Below are 26,960 nucleotides of genomic sequence, written 5' to 3' on the forward strand. Positions count from 1 at the left end.
CACTCGTAAACAAGATCCAGAGATACTTAAACTCCTCCACTTGAGGCCCTAACCCCTCCTAGAACTGCCACCTTATTGTGGTGGAGGGGTTTGTGTGCTTGAATGATCCTAGGAGCTATGTTGTCGGGGGCATTATGCCCCTGTTAGGGTTTCCCAAGGCAGACAGGTCCTACGTGACAGGCCAGACCAAGAGCAGTTCACCAAAAACCCCCTATGGAGAAAAAATCCAGGACCGTGACGTCGCCCGGTACGACGCAGCCGGGGCCCCACCCTGGAGCCAGGCCCGGGGTTGGGGCTCGTATGCGAGCGCTTGGTGGCCGGGCCTTTGCCCATGGGGCCCGGCCGGGCTCAGCCCGAAGAGGTGACGTGGGCCCGACCTCCTGTGGGTTCACCACCCACAGAGGTAGCAGTAGGGGTTTGGTGCAGTGTGGATTGGGTGGCAGTCGAAGGCAGGGGCCTCGATGACCTGATCCCCGGACACAGCGGCTGGCTGCTGGGACATGAAATGTCACTTCTCATTATCTCTAGCCGCTTTGTCCTGTTCTACAGGGTCGCAGGCAAGCTGGAGTCTATCCCAGCTGACTACGAAGTTTGAAAATGTAAATTTAACAGCTTCATGAAAGTGCGCTGATGGTTACCATGGAAACCCCATGTCTCCTGCACCGTGTTCCTCCCCCGAGTCACGCGTGCGCTCATTCGCTTTTGTGTTCTTGGTCTCAGAGCCGCACGCACCAGAGACAGAATCAACGTTTAACATCATTAACAATGCACTTTTTACGGAGATGTTTTAATGTTATTCTTTATTTTTTTATCCAGTTGAATATTTAGCGTACAAATGTATTTTCAGCTCTTAAAAATGACCGAAGTCCGGACAGCGGGGGCCCCAGAGCTGGCTGCGGCCATGGAGACGAACAAGACGCTAATAGGAAGATAAGACAGTTCAATGACAAATGGAAGTTCGGGTGAGATTGGCTAGTTCATAGCAAAACCGAAAATACCATGTACTGCGAAGACTGTAGAAAGTCTGGCAAAAACAGGCACCAGCAATTTTAAACTCGAAACTATAAAGGACCACGAAAAGTCAAATGCACACATCGGTACTATAACATCAAAGCAGGCGAAGACGGCTGGTTCACTACAGGACAGCATTGCTTTCAGTCCCTGGCTGTCATGAAGTCGGCTGAGCTGGAGAGGATGGAGCTGCTGTTTAGAAACGTTCACGCGATTGTAAAGTTGATCCGCCCCAGCTATCAACTTAGGGCCTGCTGGAAGACTCAGGTCACGAAGACCATTTTTCATGGACCATTCAGACTCATCTGATGATGAATGTAATGAGGACATTAACGCTACGTTCACACTGCAAGGCTTAATGCTCAATTCCGATTTTTTTGTGAAATCCGATTTTTTCGTGAGGTCGTTCACATTAACAAATATATGCGACTTGTATGTGATCCTCAGTATGAACTAAAAGCGACCTAAAAGTGTTCCGCATGCGCACTGCAGGATACGACGACGTCACACGCAGTGAGCATGGCCAGTGTTTACGGAAGTAAAACCGCCCGGTTGCGGTATGACCCATCCAATCTAGCTTGAATAGCTGCATCCCCCCAAATGGAAATCAGCTCCCTAACCTCTGCGTCCTTCCATTGAGAAGATTCAGAACCTTCACAGCCCGAAACGTTCCTTGCATTGATGTCATGCGCAGGGGCGCAGATACGTTTTTTGAACTGGGGAGGACAAAAAACTGGGGGGGGGACAAAGCTGCCAGCAAACCAACCCCAATATGCCTGTCAAACTTCTTGTTAGTAACCATAGCAACCAAGCTCGAGCTCGCAACCTGTGCAGTCTGTGCAGCTCAACCAACCGAATATCAGTCTTTGTTTTGTTTTATGTGAGTTGTTGCAACTATGTATACACTGCCATGCACCTCAATAAACCGAATGGTAATTAGTCTTTTGATTTTTCCGTGAGGTTTGCCTTATGCAAAGAAAGACAGCATAGACGTTTTTTCCTCCCTATAAGTGGGGGGACCGAACGAGGTGAATTTAAATCTGGGTGGGACGAGTCCCCCCCTCTATCTGCGCCCGTGGTTATGCGCCATGTTGTTGTAACTTTTTTTGAGAGACCCGCCGCCTACTTCAGCACAGAATAGTGACGTTTGTGGCTTGTTGATGTGTAAGTCGGATGAATGCGACCTGGCGGTTCAGACTGAAGTCGCATATGAAAAGAGCGGATAGGGATCGGAATTAGGACCACATATCCAAACGGCCTGGGTCGGATTTGAAAAAATCGGATCTGTGTCGTTCATATTGTCAATAAAAGATCGGATACAGGTCACATATGGGCGAAAAGATCAGATTTGAGTCACTTCAGCCTGCAGTGTGAACGTAGCCTTAACGTCTCTCTCTATACGTTCTCTCACTCACTCACACACACACACACACTATTAATAGATAATACATAAAATACATAATAATACTTGATAATACACATAATACTTGCATATCAAAACATCAAATGTTTTTCAGTGGTAAATGTTTTGAATTGGACTTTTAATATTAGAATCAGTTCAGTTGTACTGAATGTTATTTTTCATATTATATAATATTTCATATTGTAAGGGGCTTGAATTTGAGTTCAATAAACAGAATACTCTGTTTATATTTTTGTCTGAACTGGTTGCATGTCTTCATATAGGGAGCGACCTTAACAGCACTGAGTACCTGAGTGCTACTGTAGAGATACATTATACGCTGCCGTTCATAATTAAATCTAGATCTTCCGAACTTTAACGTATCATGGTAAAGAAAAAACTTCGATTTCCTGGCAACAAAATTGTGGCTAGTGAAAAGGCTGAATGGCTAGTGACTCGGGGAAACCACTAGCCACAGTGGCCGGTGAGCAAAAAAGTTAATGTAAAACCATGATGCACATGTGTGCGCGAGCACACTTGAACATGATGGAGTGATTAGAGTGGAGAGCGAACGGTACATTTCCACAGCAGCGAATTTCACTTCGCTCTCATTCAGGTTATAGGAGGGTGAAATTCACTTTGGTTGGGCGAATAACCAGAAGTGCCACTTGACAACGACACTGCAACAACTCGGTAAAAAACAAACTGCTGTCAAAAGCAGAAACTACAGAAAGAAAGCTTCATGTTTCCCGGACATTTACATACGAGCGACACAAAATACCTGAGCTGAAGCCTGGATGCTGCTCATTCTCCATGATTATAACGACAAAAGACTCGTGACTCTGCAGGATGGCTACAGCGAAAAAAAGAAATACTGAATGATGCAAGACAGTGACTGCAGACGTGAGTGAAGACCGTGTGACTGTAACACAGACTTTATGGACCAGACTTAAAGAAATCGCTTTCAGACATGTTTATGCTTATTACAGAGGGAAAGCGCGTTCCACTGAGCTCTAGCGCTGGGCCATTTCCGGGAAATAAGAGTTTGGGTCATGGCGACAGTGTGTGCGCGCGTGTCAGCCTCAGTTTGGAGGTTTTACTTACGAAAACAGAGGAAAGAGTAGAATAACAAAGTACAGACACTTGGTACATTTTACTTCTGTGATTTTTAAATTGCTCATTTTTGGATTACGCTTCATTTTTGTGGCTCCTGCCTCAGAGTAAATATATATGCTGTATTTACTGTATGGACATGGGATCAGAAAACTATTTTATTTATAAGCCACATGGACCCATAGGGGACTGATTTTTTTCCTGCAATATCTTACTTCATATTCATCATAAGTGCTACCAGGCGAAGTTTGTTTTGCCTGGCAACACATTATTATTAATATTAAATTATTGTATTTTATCATTTGCAAAATGCAAGTGTGATATCAGCATTAAATATCCAACACGCTGAATTATCTTTTCTTTTCACCAAGTTGTTGAGCCACTGCTGGATATGATGTCACACCGACCAGACCAGTGGGAGTGAATTCGCTGAGGCAAACACCATCGAGATTGTGAACTCTCAACTTCATGCAAATGAGAACCAATTAGTTCAGTATAGAGATCTTGCAGTCACGTGACCGGAAAGTACACAACCGCCAACTTGTCGGTCAACAGCACAGCTGAATACTGCTGCACTCGTATACAGAATGGATCAATTTCAACCGATGGACTACACGGCTCATTTTTCTAATGAACAGATAACTAGATATATGTCTAAAATAAACGATCTACAGATTAGTGACCCTTATGGCTTTCCGGACGGAGTCTTCACGACAGGATTTTGAACTGCCAGCGGAATACCCAGACGTGTATAATGATCTCATTAACTTTCCCTCGCTGTTCAGTGGTGAAGCACTGCGTGCTTATAAATCTCTGGACAGTTATCTTTACAGAAATTCAGGATTTGTCAGCGACTCAGATGTGGCATCTTGTAAACAAGAATCCTCATTGGATGGGTAAGTCACTTAAGTATTGAGTATAGCACTGACCAGCCGATTATAGAATAGAATAAGGTAATTCCAAATCATCCGTCTTGTTTACATGGATCTGGCGTTGGAGAGGTAGAGGCTTGGCAGTGGAGGTTTGAGTGGCTGTTTTCTGAGCTTAGTCAACAGGCCGGCTCTGCAGCCTCGCTTTTGCTTTTGCTCCCGGCGCCGCCTCCTTCGCTTTGCTTCCGATAACAATCCACGGAGACCCCGCTGGTCTCACTATCTCGTCCGGAATGTTGTGCATGCGATGGAAATCGCTACAAACCGTCATTTTCTGCTGGAAACCAATGTCCAGTAAGTCCATACGGTTGTAGTGGATATTGAAGTCCGGTACAGATGAACAACATGCAAAAATGCACACAAAAAACGTGCACAGGTAGGGAGAGCTTGTAGCCGCAGCCGTTGTAGTAGAATTGTATATAGTAGGATTTTCCAGAAGAAAAGGTAGAAGTAAAAGCAGAAGTAGAACCAGAAGTAGAAGGCGGAATATGGCATTTGACCGACAAGATGGCGTCTGTCACAATCTGGATCGGCTGTGACGTCACATGCAAGTGCTCCATTGCCCCTTTCCCACCAAAGCAGTTCCAGGGCTGGTTGGGGGCCAGTGCTTAGTTTGGAACCGGGTTTTCTGTTTCCACTGACAAAGAACTGGTTCTGGGGCCAGAAAAACCGGTTCCAGGCTAGCACCAACTCTCTGCTGGGCCAGAGGAAAGAACCGCTTACGTCAGCGGAGGGGGGGGTAGTTGTTAAGACCAACAACAATTACAAGACCGCGAAAGATCGCCATTTTTAAGCAACGAGAAGCAGCAGCTGTACAAACGTGAAGTCATCCATTATTATTATTATTGCTGCTGCTTCTTCCGTGTTGTTTTTGCTTCGATATTCGTGCCAAGGTTTATGCAAACGTAGCGACGTAACTGACGTATACAACGACGTAACTGACGTATACAGCGACGTAACTGACGTATACAGCGACGTAACTGATGTGGCTTCCCTTAGCACCGCGAGCTATGGAAAAGCAAACTGGTTCTCAGCTGGCTCACAAGTTGAACGAGCTGTGAACCAGCACCGGCCCCGAACCAGCCCTGGAACTGATTTGGTGGAAAAGGGGTAGCTGTGATTTTTTTTTTTTAATGTGGCATTCTCTAGAGAGGTGTGAGGAACAAAAAAAAGTCTGACCAAGATGGCAGAGGCTGAAGGCTGCATGTAGCATGAAAACATTGTGCTGTATTGTATGTTGGTTTAAAGGGTGCACCTAAATCTTGCTTTGGTGCAGTAAGTAAGGAGCAGCAGTGCTACTGGTGGAAAGAGTGAGTGTGGCATGCTGCCCAGTGCTTATGTTTCAGTGAAGGCAGTGTAGCAGAAAGGACAATAAAGGACTGGATTTCCAGGTTAGTTTAAATTACTGAGCAGTTCACCATGGTCTATTTTTATAGCAAATATTCAGATTTAATTCCAATACATTTTCCAAAAAAAAAAAGGCAGTCCAGACTTGCCTGTATTATATATTAAAAGATCAGGCCAGCCTCCCATACCCAACAGTGTGTCTGAGGCTACATCCACACGACAACGGCAACGAGATGTTATTAAAAAAAATATCGCGTCCACATGGGCAAAGGATCAGTAAAATATCAGGTACATATGGCAACGCAACGCTTGCTGAAAACGATGCAATACACATGCCACACCTCTAGGGGTGCTGTAAGACGGTCTCTTCGGAGACACCAGAACAATACAAGTAAGGACGCATGCGCATAAACTATTATGCGCGAGACTTCATATTAGCCACAAAGTCAGAAAAATCAGTTCGTAAAATTACGTTATAATGACCAAATACAATGAAAAGTATTTTTCCAGTCTCACCTGTGAAAGATAATCCCATGTGATCTCGTTTGGACGGTAAACCTGTTGGTACAGTTAAACGCAGCACATGAATGAGGCATCTTTATTCTCCGCTTTGCCCCATCCAATATGGCGGCGAGGATGACGTATGATTCTACGCAGAAGGCGGCGTCTTTAATGGTTCGGAATAAATTGAATGCTACACGTTGATGGATTAATTTGTTCTTCTACGCCCTTTTTGAGGAATGTATTGTAGGACTTAAACCAACATCTGAAGAGGTGAGATCGCTCCTTTTTTTTCCCCTATTTTTGCTGGCGTGATTGACTCTGCCGTAAGGGCTATTCACTCTCTCTCTCTCTTTCTCACTTTGCACCATTACACAATAAATATTCACAGTGAAAATATTTTGTAAGCGTGTTTCATGAACCAAGTTATAGGATTTGTTGACAACTCGCATCGAGTTCGTTACACTTCTACCCGGCGTGAAACACATGTGGTTGTGACGTCATCGTAAACAAATCCGTTCTACTCATCCAGACGACCTCGCAACGGCGCCATTGCCAGATCTTTCCACTCTGGAACCCGTTCTCAAAATATTTCGTTTTGGGGCACCCAAAACGCCGGTGCCGTGTGGACGCCAGGCTGAAACGATAAACAATTTAATCGGATTCACCTGAATCCGTTGCCGTGTGGACAGGGCCTGAGTTTCAGGGGGTTTTGTTTGCTGTTTTAAAATGTAGCTGCACTGAAAATTTCACCGAAACACCACCATCAACCCCCGAGTTAACAATACGACCAGAAACACAGCTGAACAAAGGAACATGCAAAACAAGCTGCTAGAGTTTACACTGGATAACTATGTTGATGACTCAACGATCTATTAAAGTATTATTCTAAAGTTTCACAAATTCATAGTCTGCAGACTGAGCCAAGTGTGAGACTCTCAATGCCATCATGTATGAGGTTTCATCCTGAAACACCAAAATCTCTGGTCATAGAAAGATCAGGAAACTTTATTCATTCATTCATGAAATGGCAAATAAAGGACATTTTAAAATAAAACACTTCAGGACTGCAAAGTTATTAAAAAGATAATACGTTTTCATTTTAAAACTGCACATCATCTCATCTTAAATTAAAACAGTAAATCTTGTCCTGCTCATTGTCCTTTTTTTTTGTTGTGAGAAACCCCCACCCTTCCCCCACACCAAAACTCACCACCACCACCTCGGCGGCCTCCTCCTCCCCTCCCTCCTCCACACAACACATACATACATACATGGATAAACGCTCAAAAATAACACTCCAAGATATTATACAACTGTAGTACATTTTAGATACAAATACACAGACTTGTAAACCTAGACCAAGGCTGTGTGCGCGCGCGCGCGCGCATGTGTTCGGAATGCACAAAATGAATGCACAAACAACCCCCATCCACCTCCCCCACACACCACACTCCTCCCAGCACTGACCTTCCCTCCTTTCCCCTCCTGCTCTCGGACTTTACAGGGCATTCCAGACTTCCTGTTCTTCTTCTTCAGCTGCATGTCCTCGCTCGGTCTCATTTCCTTCTCATCCAGCAGGCGGGGGGTGTGAAAGTCGCCTTCTTTACGGACAAGCTGCGCGCGCACACACACAGACACACACACTTTAACAATGCATTCTGGAATCATTAAAACAACCTTCACTTTTCAAAAAAAAAAAAAACCTCAATTTTATATTACTATCATTTTTATCATCAAATTTATTACTAAATTTATATTAATATCAAAGTAAAAATAAAATCACCATTTAAAACGTTTGTTACTTAAAAGAAGCCCACTAAAGAAAGGTTTTTAATAGAATGTGGATATTTGCAGATATTTACTTGTTGTACTGGCTGTGTAGAGCCTGTTCTGTTCAGCAGTCAGTAGGAAATGTGAGGTAGTCATCTGTACAGTTCAGTAGGTTATTGGTCACGTTGACTGGATCGAGTTAACTTTCAAAAGCCACTAGTTATTGTCAAAGTTCAGCAGTTGGCTAGTTTACTAGACTGTCAAGTTCAGTAGTCAGGTGTAATGTTTGAGAACCACAAGTAACATTCAGCAGACAAATGTATAGTTCAAGAGTTAATGGTCAAATGAAGTATGTACTGGTGACATTCAGTAGTTACTAAGGACATTCGGTGAATGTTGCCAGTACACTTCCACAGGCACGGTCCACATGATGTAGATTCCGTCATCAGGAGAGTCGGCAGTAAAGCGTGCTGCAGTAAAGTCGTAGGATGAATGCATTCAGCGTGAGTGCCGAGACAAGTCCGAAAGAGCAGAAATTCAGCCCGTACTGGTCAAAGGAGTTCATGAACAGCGACATTCAAGAAGTCAGTTACCTGTAACCTTTGGTAGTCACACGTATGCGGTAAACTGAACCGTTCTGAACTTAATACCCAAGTTCAGTATCTACCGATAAAGGTCAGTAGTTAGTTAGTAATCAATAATGTTCAGTGCTAAAAAAATGATGTTTATTGGTAATGTTCAGCAGTTACCATTAACATTCATTAAGTGAGGTGAATAACATTCATGAGTCACCTGTAAATATTCGGTTCAGTATCTACTGGTAACATTCAGTGGTCACTGGCACTGTGCCTTTTCCCTGGTTTGTGTAGTGCATTATGTTTAATCTCCTAACCAGTGGAGGGCAGGTCATGGCTGCTGTTAAGCCCATGTGCCCCTGCGGGTCTCTCTGAGTGGGACCCGGAACAGGGGGAGGAGCCAGTGGCGTCATCATCTTCTTTGGAGCAGAAATGGTGCTGGCCTGCATTAGAGCCATGCTGGAGAGGACGGCTTCACATCCGAGCAGCCCCGCCTTCACACACACACACACGTACGTACGTTATTAATAACAATTATGAAGAGGACAATCAGACAGTGAAAAATGTCCACATACACATGGGGATGGCTAAAAAAAACAATGATGAACGAAAAAAAGAGGAAATAAAAAATAAAAGCTTGTGGGGTCGGACCATGCACAAACTGACCCATTTCATATGGTCACGGACCGAGGTGGTTGGTATGTGTGACATCACTGAAGAGGACAGGGACAAGGGGAGGGACCAGGAGCTGTCACTCAGGATGATGCACGAGACAAAAGGACACACCCACTGCTATCATCTGGCACCAGTTTTCGTCCTGGACGAGAAATGAGAGAGACAGAACAGATAGATAAATGGAGGGATGAATGTCATATTGAAACGGAAACACGAGGACGTAATTATTCAGTTTGCTAGTTTTTATTTTTAGCTAAACTTGTAAAAAAAAATAAAATAAATGATAATAGTTCAATGTTACCATGACAACGATAAGTTGGCTTGCTAGTACTCGGAGTTAGCAGGTAATTTTTCAAACCAAATAGTACATACTAATTCAAATGCAAATTGGATCGTGATACTTGTATACGTTTGTTTCTTGTTTTGTAAACCCAACTCCTCTTAGAAGGATGAAACAGCAGACGTGGGTATCAATGTATAAAATTACATGTATATACACTGATATTTAAAAATCCTGCAGGATGAAAAACAAACTTACAAATATCACTGTTTATAACAGCTGTTAGGAGTAACTGGGACTGCAGTTTTACTCCATAGAAACATCAGAATAAATCAGGGACAGTATCTATTGTGATGGGAGGTTTTCGATATCATCGCGCATCCATGATGTCACGTGACTCCTTTATAACTCTTCGGGCTGAGATTTAAACAAAAAACTTAAATTTCTTCATTTTATTTTTCAAATATTGGCTTGAGGACACGCTGCAATCAGTATTTTTATTTAGCTGAACTCACAGATCATATTCGCCATCAATTTAAATCGGATGCTGTATAATTTTCTGCTCATGTAACTCCCTCACTAACTTCTGATTCAGGATCAGCTAAAATGGTTAGCTTTAGCTGGTATTTAGCTAGCTAACATTTACACACTATATAAAAGAGGCAAAAGAAAATATTAAGTGAAAGCTGTTCAAATACACGTTAAAAGACAATAATCTAGCTCGCTTTTAGGTGCTAATGCATGCTAACAAGTGCGTACGCAGATATTTAACGACACCATGCCAGCGCTAGCTTAGCGTACAAGCTTAGCTTAGCTTGTGTGCTAAGTCCCGTTAGCGCTCCACTCCCTGTCGAAAACAATTCCTTCAGAAAATATAAAATCATTCCGAATGCACGTCCGCATCGTTAAATCACATCCTAAACACCGCAAAACACACAAAGATATTTTAATAAGCTGGAAAAACCCCGCGTTTTTTATTACCTTCAAGTCTTTTGGTATGTGGGTTTAAAAAAAAAAAACCTGGCTCCTTATCGCAGCCTCCACATCAGCTAGCGCGAGCTACAGTTTACAAACACAGGAAACAGCACCGGAAGTGCTCGCCGAGAACGCGCACTTGATGCAAACCCGGAAGTGCTTCCCGGGAACGCGCACGAACTGCACTATACAGTTTTAATAACATTTTAATAACGCACACAATTTTTAAAATTGTTTATTGAAATCAATAAACACGCAAGTTCGATATTAATATGTTCACTGTTAACTCTGGTTAGATATCGAGAGGAAATTTGTTAGCTAATTAATTAGATTATTGATTGTTTTTGGTAAATAAAGATTTTTTTTAATTCAAATGTTCAGCACATTACACACAATTACACATGTACTGTTATATATTTACCTGTTAGAGCCAATAAACCTTCCACCCATGGACCCAATAACACGGTTAAACTGTAGATTCCAAATATTCTGTTTTACACTGACAGCAATTCTACTAGTTTTATTTTCAAAAAACAAAACATTAGATAACATAAACCAGCTGTCCACTTTATTAGGAACACCTGTACACGTCATTCTGAGATTATGTGTTAGTCAGTGACTGGACTGCTGTACGGCGTCTAACCTCATCATTTCTCTAATATAATTCAATTCAGTTTATAACTATAACCGTACATTCTGTTCTTCAGTCATCATCTTGAGTTTGAAGATAATGGTCTACAAATCTCTTCATGTCCTTGCTCCCCAGTCTCTGTCAGACCTCTTACACCACTACACCCCATCCTGGACTCTGCGGTCCACTGATAAGGGTATGCTCCTTATCCCCCACACCAGACTGTGGACATTTGGGGATAGAACCTTCACCGTAGCTGCCCCCACTCTCTGGAACTCTCTCCTTCCCTTGGTTCCTTCAAACACACCTAAAAACTCACTTGTTCACTAAGGCTTTCGGTTTTTAATTTTTTTGTTTCATTATGTAAAGCATCTTTGGGTTCTTTGAAAGGCACGATATAAAGAAAAGTTATTATTATTATTATTATTATTATTAATGGTTCACTGCATTACACAACATCTGATGTTTTCTCATTTGAAAAATCCAACAAGACAGTCAGTTATTCTTCAACCAACACCTGGTTCAAGCTGCCAGTAAGGAAGGCAACAGGAATTCAAATCACCACTCTTTACATTACATTACTGATATTCATTACATTACAGGCATTTAGTAGACGCTCTTATCCAGAGCAACATACAACACATCCAGAGCCCTGGTCCAGATAACATCTGTGGCAATGTGTTGAAATATTGTGCTGCACAACTGTCCACTATTTTTACTGCGTTTTTTCAGTCCTCTCTGGATCAGCACATTGTGCCACTTTCATGGAAAACATCAACTATTATCCCCATCCATGATTCCCAAGACTCCTTCACCAACTGAGCATAACCATTACTGCCCCATAGCACTGACTTCACTGGTAATGAAATGCTTTGAAAAGTTAGTTAAAAACACATTGCCGTGCACACACATCAATGACTAGACCCCCTGCTATTTGTTTATCAGCCCAACAGAGGGGTCGAGGATGCCATTTTAACTTTGTTACATTTGTCTACTCACATCTTGAGGCATCAAAACACACATGTCAAAATCTTGCTTTTTGACTTCTCGTTCACATTCAACACAATTCAGCCCAACATCTTGGCTCAGATACTGGCTGAGGACTTTACACTGGATGGAGATCCAATCCGGGTGGCATGGTGGTGTAGTGGTTAGCGCTGTCGCCTCACAGCAAGAAGGTCCGGGTTCGAACCCCGTGGCCGGTGAGGGCCTTTCTGTATGGAGTTTGCATGTTCTCCCTGTGGGTGTGCTCTGGTTTCCCCCAAAGACATGCAGGTTAGGTTAACTGGTGACTCTAAATTGAGTGTGAATGGTTGTCTGTGACTATGTGTTGGCCCTGTGATGACCTGGTGACTTGTCTAGGGCAGACATCCCAACCTGACAAAATTCATTTCAGGGAGGTCCCCCTCTTTGGGGAAGGATTTTTTTTTTTTTGGGGGGGGGGAATACATTGCCGGGGGGTATGGGGGTACTCCCCCAGAAAATTTGAATTTGATGTGATTTCCTGCATTCTGGTGGGTTTTGCGGTGGCCTTTTGGAGATGAACAATAGGTGAATTCACTCAGATTCATAGCTGACACCCTGACTTGGGGACTTAGCTGCCCCCAACCCATAAACTATGATAACTACAATGTGCCATATATTAAGGTCCTTACTGATTGAATCTGGACCCCCCCCCCCCCCCCCCCCCCCCAAATAAGGAAGGATGACCAGGATAGATAGAAATGTTTACCACAGAACATTGCTTTACTTAGATACCGAAACACAGATGAATATAACAGAACAATGAATGAATTGCATGAATGACAATGAATGCAACTGTACATGTAGGCCTAGGCCTAAAGGGCTCTTTCCTTTCCTCTGTTCTCTGCCTGTTCCTTTTGCAAGCTTTCATTGTATTTAGAGGCTGCTTGCTTTGCAGATTTGAGCAATTTTCCAGACACCTCCACCTCGTAGTACTCTGTGTCAATAAACTTGTTAATCTTGCAAGACATCAGATTCACACGTGTTTGGTGAGACGTCTGACTCCTAAATTCTGTCTTGATGTGATGCACCATGCTGAAAGCCCTTTCCACATCACAGTTAGAATTTGGCAGCACCAACAGCAGCTTCATCAGCTGAGAGAGCTCCCTGACCCTCACCCGCCCTGAGCTCACAGATGTGACTTTGGACAGCTTCCCCCAGAACTCGTCAACTGGTAAATTCTTATAATTTGGCACCAGTGCTTCCACGTTAGATGAGACATAATCCAGCACTTCTAAATGGAGTTATTCTCTGGCATTGGCCTTCATTACATTTGGAAATCTCTCTGCCAAAGTCAAGTTCTGCTCTGGTTTCACATCATCATGGTTCTCAGGATTGACCACTGACAGATTCGTCAAGATTTGATCTCTCACTGGGAATTTCGTTTTTTTTTTTTTTTTGGAAACCTTCTGACGTAGAATGCTCTCGAATCTCTGTAGAACTGCTTTGTCTTGTGACTGGAGAGTGCTGATTTTCACATCAGAAAATCACATATCTGACGGAAGATGGATACGATGTGTTAATAGTACCTGAAGATACAGTATTAATTGAACAGCGTAAATTTTGCTCATATTGTGAGAGAATCTCTTTCAGAGCCTATAAACACAGAAAACCCCGATGAGTTAGTTGAGAGAGAGAACAGGATGGCGTGTCCATTCATTTGATATTGAAATCATGTTTTTAGATGCAATATAACATCACACGTGTTTCAGTGGACAAAAAGGCAACGACAAGATTCAGAAATACACAGGGAAGTGTATAAATTATAAATTAATCTTGCAATGGCTTTTTCCTTCACTCCAGTCCCGTGATTATTGGAGACTTTACCTTAAAATTTCAAACAGTTAATTCACCTTAAAAATCAGCTCTCTGTAAAGGGACACCGCAAGAAGATCATAGGGATTGGAATTTTGAAAAAAAAATCTTGTATGGTTGCAGAGATACGATTTTAGTAAAAATAAAGTAATTAATAAATAAATAAGTAACGGTAATTACGCGTTGACACCCCCCCCCACACACACACACTTAACGTTGTAGCACAAAATAGAAAGGGTGTACATGGTCCTAATTGGTTCTGTTTGAACCAGAAGGTTGTAGTTTTATGAGCGACTTAGTTTTGGAGGTGAATCCGAACAAATTCCTGGCGGTTGCGCGCCACCTGCTCCTGCAGCTCCAGCACCAAAAGGGAAAGTCATTTATTGCCATTATTGAGCCTTCCGCCGAGCAAGTGAGCTTACAAAGATGACAATTACAAAGAGACACTGCTTTATCATAACCGTGAAAGTTTAACACCAAATCAGTTAAAAAACAAACAAACAAACAAACAAACCCCGATGATTTGTACCATGCATTAATTTCCTGGGTTCCAGAAAACAGCTGGAACAGCTGCTGCTCTTCTTCATGCTCTATATGCACTCGCTGACTGGTCGATAGGTTCGGGATAAAGATTGCTCGCTTGCTCTAGATTCCGTGAGATTGTATGTCATTTGCGGGCATCAGGGAGCCGCTATCAATATGCGGGAGACTCCCGGAACTTCCGGGAGACTTGGGATGTCTGCCAGGGTGAACTCCGCCTTTCGCCCGTAGTCAGCTGGGATAGGCTCCAGCTTGCCTGCGACCCTGTAGAACAGGATAAAGCAGCTACAGATAATGAGATGAGATGAGATGAGATGAGATGATTCTGATGCTCTTTAGCCATTATGGGCCTGTCTGGTACAGCGCCACCAACTGGCCAAGGAAAGAATAGGGTTTTGAATATGTGTGTTTTGACACATGATGAATTTTAACATGCTCCTCCTAGACGGTTCATGAGATTCATGTGAAATTTGTTATACGTGATGCCAAGATGTCGCTGATATTAAATTGCGAAGGGATTTTTGATATCTTGTAATATGTTGAAATGGCCTTATGATTTTAATATCTTGCCACATAAACAGGAAACATGTCAGAAAGCCACAGTGCATTGACTGTATTGTCGGACACTTCTTACTTCAGTAGATATTATGATTATTATGATTACCTGACGCCCAATGGGCCTGCCTGTTATAGCGCCACCACCTGGCCAAGCAGGAAATGTGCCAGACATTGGCAATGCCTTAACTGATTGATCTGACACTTTACAAAATATTGTGTATTATGATTGTGATGATATTCACATGTGTAATTCAGATGCCTAGCACAGCGCCACCATCTGGCCAAGCAGGAAATGGGGAAAAATGTTCAATTCATTGATGGATTGATCTGAAACTTTACAAAATATTGGATATCATGAGTCTGATGATATAACATATACAATTCTGTGCACACTCATACACACACAGTCATATGCATATTTATGCATACACACATACACTCACAAGTATGCACTCACATGCACACGCAACATCTACAGTGGTGCTTGAAAATTTGTGAACCCTTTAGAATTTTCTATATTTCTGCATAAATATGACCTAAAATATCATCAGATTTTCATACAAGTCATAAAAGTAGATAAAGAGAACCCAGTTAAACAAATTAGACAAAAATATTATACTTGGTCATTTATATATTGAGGAAAATGATCCAATATTACATATTTGTGAGTGGCAAAAGTATGTGAACCTCTAGGATTAGCAGTTAATTTGAAGGTGAAATTAGAGTCAGGTGTTTTCAATCAATGTGATGACAATCAGATGTGAGTGGGCACCCTGTTTTATTTAAAGAACAGGGCTCTATCAAAGTCTGATCTTCACAACGCATGTTTGTGGAAGTGTATCATGGCACGAACAAAGGAGATTTCTGAGGACCTCAGAAAAAGCATTGTTGATGCTCATCAGGCTGGAAAAGGTTACAAAACCATCTCTAAAGAGTTTGGACTCCGCCAATCCACAGTCACACAGATTGTGTACAAATGGAGGAAATTCAAAACCATTGTTACCCTCCCCAGGAGTGGTCGACCAACAAAGATCACTCCAAGAGCAAGGCGTGTAATAGTCTGTGAGGTCACAAAGGACCCCAAGGTAACTTCTAAGAAACTGAAGGCCTCTCTCACATTGGCTAATGTTAATGTTCATGAGTTCACCATCAGGAGAACACTGAACAACAATGGTGTGCATGGCAGGGTTGCAAGGAGAAAGTCACTTCTCTCCAAAAAGAACATTGCTGCTCATCTGCAGTTTGCTAAAGATCACGTGGACAAGCCAGAAGGCTATTGGAAAAATGTTTTGTGGATGGATGAGACCAAAATAGAACTTTTTGCTTTAAATGAGAAGCGTTATGTTTGGAGAAAGGAAAACACTGCATTCCAGCATTAGAACCTTATCCCATCTGTGAAACATGGTGGTGGTAGTATCATGGTTTGGGCCTGTTTTGGTGCATCTGGGCCAGGACGGCTTGCCATCATTGATGGAACAATGAATTCTGAATTATACCAGCGAATTCTAAAGGAAAATGTCAGGATATCTGTCCATGAACTGAATTTCAAGAGAAGGTGGGTCATGCAGCAAGAGAACGACCCTAAGCACACAAGTCATTCTACCAAAGAATGGTTAAAGAAGAATAAAGTTAATGTTTTGGAATGGCCAAGTCAAAGTCCTGACCTTAATCCAATGGAAATGTTATGGAAGGACCTGAAGCAAGCAGTTCATGTGAGGAAACCCACCAACATCCCAGAGTTGAAGCTGTTCTGTACGGAGGAACGGGCTAAAATTCCTCCCAGCCGGTGTGCAGGACTGATCAACAGTTACCGGAAGCATTTAGTTACAGTTATTGCTGCACAAGGGGGTCACTCCAGTACTGAAAGCAAAGGTTCACATACTTTTGCCACTCACAGATATGTAATATTAGATCATTTTCCTCAAAAAATAAACAACCAAGTATAATATTTTTGTCTCATTTGTTTAACTGGGTTCTCTTTATCTACTTTTAGGACTTGTGTAAAAATCTGATGATGTTTTAGGTCATATTTATGCAGAAATATAGAAAATTCTAAAGGGTTCACAAACTTTCAAGCACCACTGTATGAGCGCACTCTTTCACACACACTCTCTCTCTCTCTACCTCTCTCTCTCCCTCTGACAAACAGACACACACACACACACACACACACACACACACACACACACACACACACACACACACACAAAATAATAGCGGAGCTCCAGCGGAGCACCATACCTAAGAAAAAATGGTAAACCCATCCAATCGATTTTTTGTAGTTTTTTCCGTGTACTATACCACCAGTAGGGTTATGACTGTGAAGTTTTTTCAAAATTTCTACTTTCCTGATGTTGCATTTGGTGAACTTTTACTCATATATTACTTTTTTGAAGTTATTTTTATTGGGTCATGCAAAAACCTCCCGCACCCAACATCACCTCACTTTTGATAAATACATGTATATTAAATAAATAAATCATGATTATAAAATAAATTCATTGAAAGATGTGTAAAATACTTTTATATAACAATAAATTGCTTAACAATTGTTGTAATAATAATTATAATTGTTAATTAATACAAATTTAATAATAATTTATTATTATTAAATTTGTTTACAACCGTGGTGAGCAGAAAAGCATCGCAGAACGCAGAACATGCTGGACATTATTTAATAATGTTTTAGACTAGAAAAGCACTCGGCGAGCGCAGACCTCAGCCAAGAATCCTTTAAAAAAATCTGGGATCCAGAAGGTGATCCGGATCACCGCCAAAATTTAATGGATTGTTACTTGTGCCCAGTCACACCTCTGGAAAAAATTTCAGAGCAATCCGTTCATAACTTTTTCCATAATGTTGCTAACAGACAAACCAACCAACCAACCAACAAACAAACCAACACTACCGAAAACATAACCTCCTTGGCGGAGGTAATAACACTGGCGGCTCGTTAATAGGGGCGATTTGGGCGACGCACTCCCAAACAGGGAGGGAATTTTTTTTTTTTATCTACTCCTACTACCACGGCAACAGTAATGTCATTGTCCAATCAGGCTAAGGTCACGCCTGGTGTAGCCACACCCTTTTGGGGCGATTTCTGTCAGGTTCAGATTTGCCCCAAAATCTCCCATTGACACTAATGGTACGTACGTTTTTTTTCGAAAATCCTGCTCCCAATGCATTTTCTATTAGGTTTTATGTGCTCGCACAAGCAGCGTGCTTACGTCATACGCCTGTTGCGCCGTGCAAGTGTTGCCAGATTGGTTTTTAGTGCATTTTGGTGGGTTTTGAACATAATTTTGGGCTGGAAAACGCAACTTGCGCGGGAAATGTGTGAACATTCTATGAAGATGACGGCGAGTGTTGAGTGCAACAATACGATAGCGTATCTGAAAGAAGTTCCCTTTAGTCGTTGTACCAATGAGGAGAAAACGGCAATCAAACAGCGAGGACCTCCTAGACCGAATTTAAACATCAAGCAAGTGTCTACGAAAGGGGAGAAGACCTGCTCAAGAGGTTTTAACAAGAACTGGTACCACCGGAAAACTTGGCTAGCTGGCTGTGATGTAGTCAGTGCTCTTTTTTGCTACCCTTGCGTTCTCTTCCACCCTGGAAGTAGCACAGCAGACGGTACAGTGATATCTGATATTTGAATTTACTAGGCAAAGGTTGTTTGTGTGTGTGTGTGTGTGTGTGTGTGTGTTACCAATGGCAGTTTAACATTGCCATGTTTTTGTTTTACCAATGGCAGTTTAACATTGCCATGCTTGGAATATTTCAGTAGCCTCAAGTTCTCTCTGACTTGGTGTAAATTAAGCATATTTTCAGTTTTTATATATTGTACAGTATGTGTTCAAATTGAATTGAATTTGAATTGAAGAAATTAGAATATGTTTATAATTAAGAATTTGTGTCTACTTATTATAGAATACTGGAATAATCTCTCATCTCATCTCATTATCTCTAGCCGCTTTATCCTTCTACAGGGTCGCAGGCAAGCTGGAGCCTATCCCAGCTGACTATGGGCAAAAGGCAGGGTACACCCTGGACAAGTCACCAGGTCATCACAGGGCTGACACATAGACACAGACAACCATTCACACTCAATTTAGAGTCACCAGTTAACCTAACCTGCATGTCTTTGGACTGTGGGGGAAACCAGAGCACCCGGAGGAAACCCACGCAGACACGGGGAGAACATGCAAACTCCGCACAGAAAGGCCCTCGCCGGCCCCGGGGCTCGAACCCAGGACCTTCTTGCTGTGAGGCGACAGCGCTAACCACTACACCACCGTGCCACCCTACTAGAATAATATGCGAAAATAAATGAGTAATGTAATATTAATTGATTGTGATGCCAGATGTTTTGCTTTGAAGGCTTCACAATGAATCTTCCTTAGTTTTAGCCTGGCAAGCCAGACTAAATGTGAATATTTGCCACTCGTAGGCAAAAATATTTTTGGCCGCTAGGTGGGTGGGTCTAGTTTACGAGGCTACCTTAGTTTGCCACCTTTAACTTGTTTAGTGTTGCCACCTAGTGGAGAGAAGAGATATTGTCTATATTGATATCTGAATTTACCAGGCAAAAACAAGTTTGGCCAATTGATTTGCTACCTAGGTCAATTTACTTCAGTCCTGTGGACATTTACGGTCCGTGTAGACATAACGGGGGAAAATTGCCCCCCCTGAAAAAAAATTCAGGAGCCGCCACTGGGTAATAATATTATATTGTAATATCATTTGTAAAATGTAATATTAAATAAGTAATATAATTAAATCAATACGTATTATTATTATTATTATTATTATTATTATTATTATTAGTGGTAGCAATATTAGTATTCTTAGCATTAAAGACAAATTAAGATTTTTTTTAGTTTTCATCCAGAAACATTTAGGTCCAACTTGCCCCCCACCCCCCTTTTTTTTGGAATTTGTATATATGTTATAATAAAGTGATTTAACTTGATGTGTTTCTGTGTGCTGGTGTTTTAAAGCATTCTCTAACAATGTCATTGTTTTATTTTACTGTAACAACTTTCTGGGTGGGGCGGCATGGTGGTGTAGTGGTTAGCGCTGTCACCTCACAGCAAGAAGGTCCGGGTTCGAGCCTCGTGGCCGGCGAGGGCCTTTCTGTGTGGAGTTTGCATGTTCTCCCCGTGTCCGCGTGGGTTTCCTCCGGGTGCTCCGGTTTCCCCCACAGTCCAAAGACATGCAGGTTAGGTTAACTGGTGACTCTAAATTGAGCGTAGGTGTGAATGTGAGTGTGAATGGATAGGCTCCAGCTTGCCTGCGACCCTGTAGAACAGGATAAAGCGGCTACAGATAATGAGATGAGATGAACTTTCTGGGTTTGGAAAATGAGGAACTGGGAGCCATGCTTCCAGAACAAGTGTGTTAATTTTTAAACCAGTTTTCAATGCCCATACACACAGCACTGTGACAGAATGCTCTTTCTGTCTGAAAACACAGTTATTAATCATAGTAACCAGGTGTAACTCATCACATGTTACCTGCAGGTTCAGCCTGTTCCATCACTGCTCGCAGCCCACACTCGACCACACCCTCGGCTTCCTAATAACTTTTTTTCCTCTGGACAGTAAAACCTGACTTTGATGTCATAAAACAATAACAGTGTATTGAACTGAAGGCGTTAAAACTGCGCTGTGACTCAAATCTTCAGAATTCAGAAAGTCACTCCTTCACATGTTGCTGCATGTTCAGGGCTTCATGTTTATGGCTTTCATTCGGTTTCACTTGTTCATCCCATGCATGTGATTTGAGGGAATGCCCAAAAAAGAGTCAGAGACATGGGGTGATGGCCTTGCCCATTTTATGAAAAGAAGACACAGTTGGCTGGGCGGCACGGTGGTGTAGTGGTTAGCGCTGTCGCCTCACAGCAAGAAGGTCCGGGTTCGAGCCCCATGGCCAGCGAGGGCCTTTCTGTGCGGAGTTTGCATGTTCTCCCCGTGTCCGCGTGGGTTTCCTCCGGGTGCTCCGGTTTCCCCCACAGTCCAAAGACATGCAGGTTAGGTTAACTGGTGACTCTAAATTGAGCGTAGGTGTGAATGTGAGTGTGAATGGTTGTCTGTGTCTATGTGTCAGCCCTGTGATGACCTGGCGACTTGTCCAGGGTGAACCCCGCCTTTCGCCCGTAGTCAGCTGGGATAGGCTCCAGCTCGCCTGCGACCCTGTAGAACAGGATAAAGCGGCTAGAGATAATGAGATGAGAAGACACAGTTGGTTGATTGCTCTGTGTGAGATCCAATCCTGTGTGAGTTTTATACATCTCTTTAAGTCTCAACCAGTCATAATAATAATAATAATAATAATAATAATAATAATTTAGATGTCTATTATATATTTAGTTGTGATATTATAATAATTTTTTTAAAAATTTAGTTTCCCCTCCATGCTTGTCTTTTGTTTTCAGCAAGCCGGACGGTGAACATTTTTCCTCCTCAGATCAGTGAACTTTATCATCAGTGTTACACATTTAACAAGTCAGTATCTTTGTATGTTGATTGATTTAAACCTAATACTTGTCCATACAGTGTAAGTCATTGAAAAGTAAAGAAGTGCTGCTGTGTTTATGTCTGGTGTTGATGCTGTGGTGGCCATTTTGATTTGACATCACTCCCTGAACTTGGAGTTGAGGAGACCATCCCTAGTTTTTACGAGTAGGAATTTCACACTCAGGGCCTGTTTTTGTTTTTTCTTCGGATTTTCTGAGTCGTAGGTCAGAGAATGCAGCAATCGCCAAAGCTTCATCTTAATTAAAAACAGTGATGCAGCAGCGCTTTAGTCCTTTATGCTGTCCAGCTTTATCATCTCCTTATCTGTACGCACTGCTCGAACTCTCATGGATTGCTAACGAGCCGAGTTGCTCTCATCCAACTCAGCGTGGTTGCACTGTGGAGCTGTGCTACATCACAAACATTTCAGTATAAACATGTTGAATGTGTTTGATAAGAGAGGGTCAGAGGAAAATGGACAGATTGTTTCGAGCTTTTTTTGCCAGGAAGGATATAGTAACTCATATAATCACTTGTTACAACCATGGTGAGCAGAAAAGCATCTCAGCATGCAACAGCAGAAAGAAGAACACATTGGATTCCACTCCTGCAGCCAAGAACAGGGATCTTAGAATCAACAGTAAGTTCCTATTAAAGAGTGTATATGTACCTTTTTGGCCCTAAAAAGGTACAGAATTACCTTGAGGACAATAATGAGCTTTAGAGGGTATAGTAATGTAGATTGTCCTTTGGGGGACAGAAATGGACTCCTACTGTACCCCTGTTTCTGACACTGTGTGGGCAGAGTCTATACACATCTGGACAGACTAAAGGACTAAAGCCCCGCTGCGCTAATCTCTTTAAGTAAACATAAAGTGAGGGCTAAATCTTACTGACACAACTATCAGCAGGGAGTGAAATGACATTCTGGGTAATGTAGAAAACCTTTAACTGAAATGAAAATTGATTAACGTGTCTGTAAAAGAGCTTAAACAAAGTGAATCATAACATAAACTTTATAATCCAACACACAGACACAGACACACACACTCATCAGTGTGTGGGCTACAGGAGTATCCCCTTTTGTCATCAGTAAGCTAACACACAGCTCACAAAGCATGTGATGAACAAGGGCTTGCAGGAAAAGCTATATTCAGAGTGACAGTTTTTCAATGAGGCAATCCTTGTAATCTGAGAAGTTTTAAGATACAGATGAGCTGAGCATGTAAAAACATGCAGGCATTAAATAACAAACACAGCAAAGCAGTAAATGAGAAACCGTGAGTGGGCACATACAGCATGACTGATTTACAATCTTATATTCAAAATAGGAGGTTTTCCGAGGAATCCCTGCAACCCACATGCTGACTGGTGTGTGTGTGGGTGGGTGGGTGGGTGCAGTGGGAAATGGAGAGAAAGTCTAACACAGACCAGTCTGTGAATGGAACAGCCAAATAATTTCTGATTATCACACAGTACATCTTTATAACACTTGAATGTGAGAACAAAAAAAAGAGATTTGATTTTTGATTTGGTTTGATTTATTTGGCAATAATACAGTAGATAAAAATGATAAGCATAACAAAATAATCCAAAATAAACATGAGTATAAAAAAAAATACAAAATACTGTAGATATTGCCAGGGATAACACAAAAAAGTTAAAAACTTATTTCCATTGTGGTCCCCATAATACAAGATGTGACATGAAAGAGCGATATAAACCTAATACTAATAAAAATATATGAAAATTAATAAAAAATAAAATCATTATTCTCAATAGAAGTCATAACATTATACATATAAGACTTAACATTTTTCCTAAAATTTAGCAAAGATTGACTAGAATTGACTAAAGTAGAAGGAAGACGTTTCCATAACTGAGCACCAGTGATACAAAATGAAAACTTACCAAAAGCACCAAAATGAGGAATGACAAGCGAATGTTGACTAGAGCGAGTATGATGAGAATGTCTTCTTGAGATGGAAAGGAATTGGTCAGAAAGGTACTTCGGAGAAATCCCATCAAGCACTCGGTACATATGATTTAGTTTTAATTGCTCTACTCTATATCGGATAGGGAGCCATCCTAAGATTTTGAAGTGTTCAGTAAATAATGATGTTCTTGGTTGTAAATTTAGAGTAAAATGAACCAATTTATTCTGAGAAATCTGCAGTTTTGTTTTGGTTTTCTTCGTCAAACTTGAGTACCAAAAAGAGCAGGCATAGTGACATTGTACCAGTGCTGATGCTAACAGTTTCTCAGTTCTTAAATCTAAAAATTTTGATTTTCGATATAAAAATGTTCATCTGGCATATACCTTACTCAGTTCCTTTTCGGCCATTGCCTCTCCATCTAAGGACTGGTCCAACTCTGCATTTAACTTTCGAGTAATATTTGATTTCAATACCTTTGCACACAATGTCCAAATTCGAATTTTTCTTCAGGTTACTTTTAGAGCCAAACAGTATAGATTCAGTTTTTCCAAGATGTAGAGATAACCTGTTATCCACTAGCCAATCACTAGCAGATGATAATTCTTCACCAAGTTGATTTTGTAAAGTGACTAAATTGTGACCAGATATTAACAATGCAGAATCATCAGCATACAACAATAACTTACATTTCACAGCCATTTCCATATTGTTAACATACATCAAGAACAATAAGGACCCAAGGATCGATCCTTGGGCGGCATGGTGGCGTAGTGGTTCACACTGTCGCCTCACAGCAAGAAGGTTCTGGGTTCGAGCCCCGTGGCCGGTGAGGGCCTTTCTGTGTGGAGTTTGCATGTTCTCCCCATGTCCGCGTGGGTTTCCTCCGGGTGCTCCGGTTTCCCCCACAGTCCAAAGACATGCAGGTTAGGTTAACTGGTGACTCTAAATTGAGCATAGGTGTGAATGTGAGTGTGAATGGTTGTCTGTGTCTATGTGTCAGCCCTGTGATGACCTGGCGACTTGTCCAGGGTGAACCCCGCCTTTCACCCGTAGTCAGCTGGGATAGGCTCCAGCTCGCCTGCGACCCTGTAGAACAGGATAAAGCGTCTACAGATAATGGATGGATTGATCCTTACGGCACTCCACATGTGATATTTTCAAGATTAGATTTAATGCCTGAAAGATCAACAAGTTGTTTATGATTTAATAAATATGACTTGAACCAATTTACAGCAGAGTCAGACAAACCCATACACCTCAGTTTACCAAGCAAAATCTCATGATTAACTGTGTCGAAAGCTTTCTGTAAATCAAGCAACACCATTCCTACATAGTTACCCTTGTCCATTTCTAGCCTATTATAATCATTTAAATTCAATAAACATGTATCAGTAGAATAAGATTTTTGAAATCCAGACTGAAATTCATATAACAAATTTGACTCATGCAAATAGACATACAGTTGGTCATGTATCACTCTTTCAAATATTTTAGATATCACATTAAGAATAGACACAGGACGATAATTACTTTAATTGGTTTTACTATTCTTTTTATACAATGGAACCACTCTAGCATATTTGAGATCGTCTGGTACAACACCATGTAATATAGATAAATTCATCATATGAGTGAGTGGAGCAGCAATAATTTCTGCAGAAACTTTTACAAATTTCAATGGAATGTTATCAAATCCAGTAGCTTTGAAAGAATTTATATTTCTGAGTAATTTACAAACATTTTCTTCTGTTACCTGATTGAAAGAAAATGTATTATGTGATACACCTTTATCAGCATAAAACTGTTCCACTTTGCTCATGCCAAATTTACCTGTAACAACTGGAAGTTTCTGTACCAGGTTTGATGCCACTGTAGTGAAAAACTTATTAAATTTATGTGTGACCTTAGATTTATCAAAAATAATTTCACCATCAATGTCAAGACCAATATTACTAGTTGATAGCTTTGCTTTGCTGGGAGAGCCAAGATCTTTTAGAGTTTTCCAGAGTTTTTTAGGAAGATTTTTCTCCTCTTCCAGCTTGTTTTGGAAAAATTCTGTTTTAGATTTATTGATCAGCCTTTGGGTAAAATTTCTAGCTTTTTTATACTGATTAAATTTTTTGATTCATCTCTAGTTTTCTTAAAGTCTGAAAATAGTTGATCCCGATTTTTTATCTTTGCCAAAATTGTATCAGCAAACCATGGTTCAGTACGCTGTTTAAACCGTACTTCCTTCATAGGAGCAAGAGAGTCAATTACATTGACAAACATAGTTTTAAAATTAGACCAGGCAATATTGACATCATCAGAATCAAGCACACAATTCCAGCTGACATTACTGAGTCTATTAGCAAAATCAGATTTACTATAACCCTTCATAGATCTCAGTTTAACATTGCTGTGCTTACCAATCTGTTCATGTTTTCTGGTACAGTGTATCATGCAATGATCACTGATACCACAACTAATGACACCACACTGAGATTTTATTTTCATCAGAAATTAGAGTCAGATCAATAATAGACTGAGAGTTCTTTCCAATTCTAATATAGTCCTGAATAAATTGAGAGAGATTATATGAGTGTTCAGATGAATAAACTGTAGGCCACTAGTTTTGAACACATCACACGGATCATTTGTTGTAATGGCAGAATTTTCCTCAGATGCAATTGATGAATCAAGAGGAGGATTGACTGGTTTGGTTTTCATCGCTGTGCCATCAGATTAGCAAAGCGTGCTCACAGTCAAAAGATCCAGGACCTTTTCCATGACACCACCAACACCAGGGGTATGTGGAAAGGCATACGGGCTATCACAAACTACAGGATAGCCCCTCCTGAGTGTGATGATGATGCGGACTTCCTCAACAAACTCAATAACTTCTTTGGGAGGTTTGGGGCACTAAATAACACTCCTGCGGTGAAAGCTGTTCCCCATCAGGATGAAAAGACACTCTGTCTTGATACAGCTGAGGTGCGGAGGACTCTGAGGAACGTCAACCCACGGAAGGCCCCAGGACCTGATAATATTCCTGGTCGGGTGCTCAGGGAATGTGCAGACCAGCTGGCTCATGTTCTAATGGACATTTTCAACACCTCACTGGATCAAGCCAAAGTCCCATCATTTTATTTTTATTTTTTTTTATGTTTCAAGACTGCCACCATCATCCCAGTGCCAAAAAAAACCTCAAATCACATCATTCAACAACTACCGGTCCATTGCACTCACCCCCATTATAATGAAGTGCTTTGAGAGGCTGGTAAAGGAGTACATCACCTCCAGACTCCCTCCCGCATTCAACCCCTTCCAGTTTGCCTACCAGCCAAACCGCTCCACTGAAGACGCCATCTCCTCCGC

General features: G+C 41.5%; 1 protein-coding gene across 10 annotated transcripts in view; it reads right to left on the bottom strand.

Moving 5' to 3' along the window:
• znf740a (zinc finger protein 740a) overlaps positions 1-10,687 on the bottom strand; it is a 56,766-nt gene extending 46,079 nt beyond the window's left edge. For 9 of the 10 annotated variants that reach the window (XM_060910434.1, XM_060910441.1, XM_060910439.1 and 6 more), the window contains exons 1-4: positions 10,588-10,687; positions 9,318-9,468; positions 8,969-9,145; positions 7,774-7,920 (exon numbers count right to left, since the gene is read on the bottom strand). In XM_060910434.1, coding sequence (XP_060766417.1) covers positions 7,774-7,920; positions 8,969-9,145; positions 9,318-9,362 — 369 coding nt within the window. In that variant the 5' untranslated portion in view covers positions 9,363-9,468; positions 10,588-10,687. The remainder of the gene's footprint in view (positions 1-7,773; positions 7,921-8,968; positions 9,146-9,317; positions 9,469-10,587) is intronic. The other variant, XM_060910432.1, reaches the window with a different exon arrangement.
• Positions 10,688-26,960: the final 16,273 nt, after the last annotated feature.

This window comes from Neoarius graeffei, chromosome 26 (genome assembly GCF_027579695.1).
Source record: "Neoarius graeffei isolate fNeoGra1 chromosome 26, fNeoGra1.pri, whole genome shotgun sequence".
Classification (NCBI taxonomy): domain Eukaryota; kingdom Metazoa; phylum Chordata; class Actinopteri; order Siluriformes; family Ariidae; genus Neoarius; species Neoarius graeffei.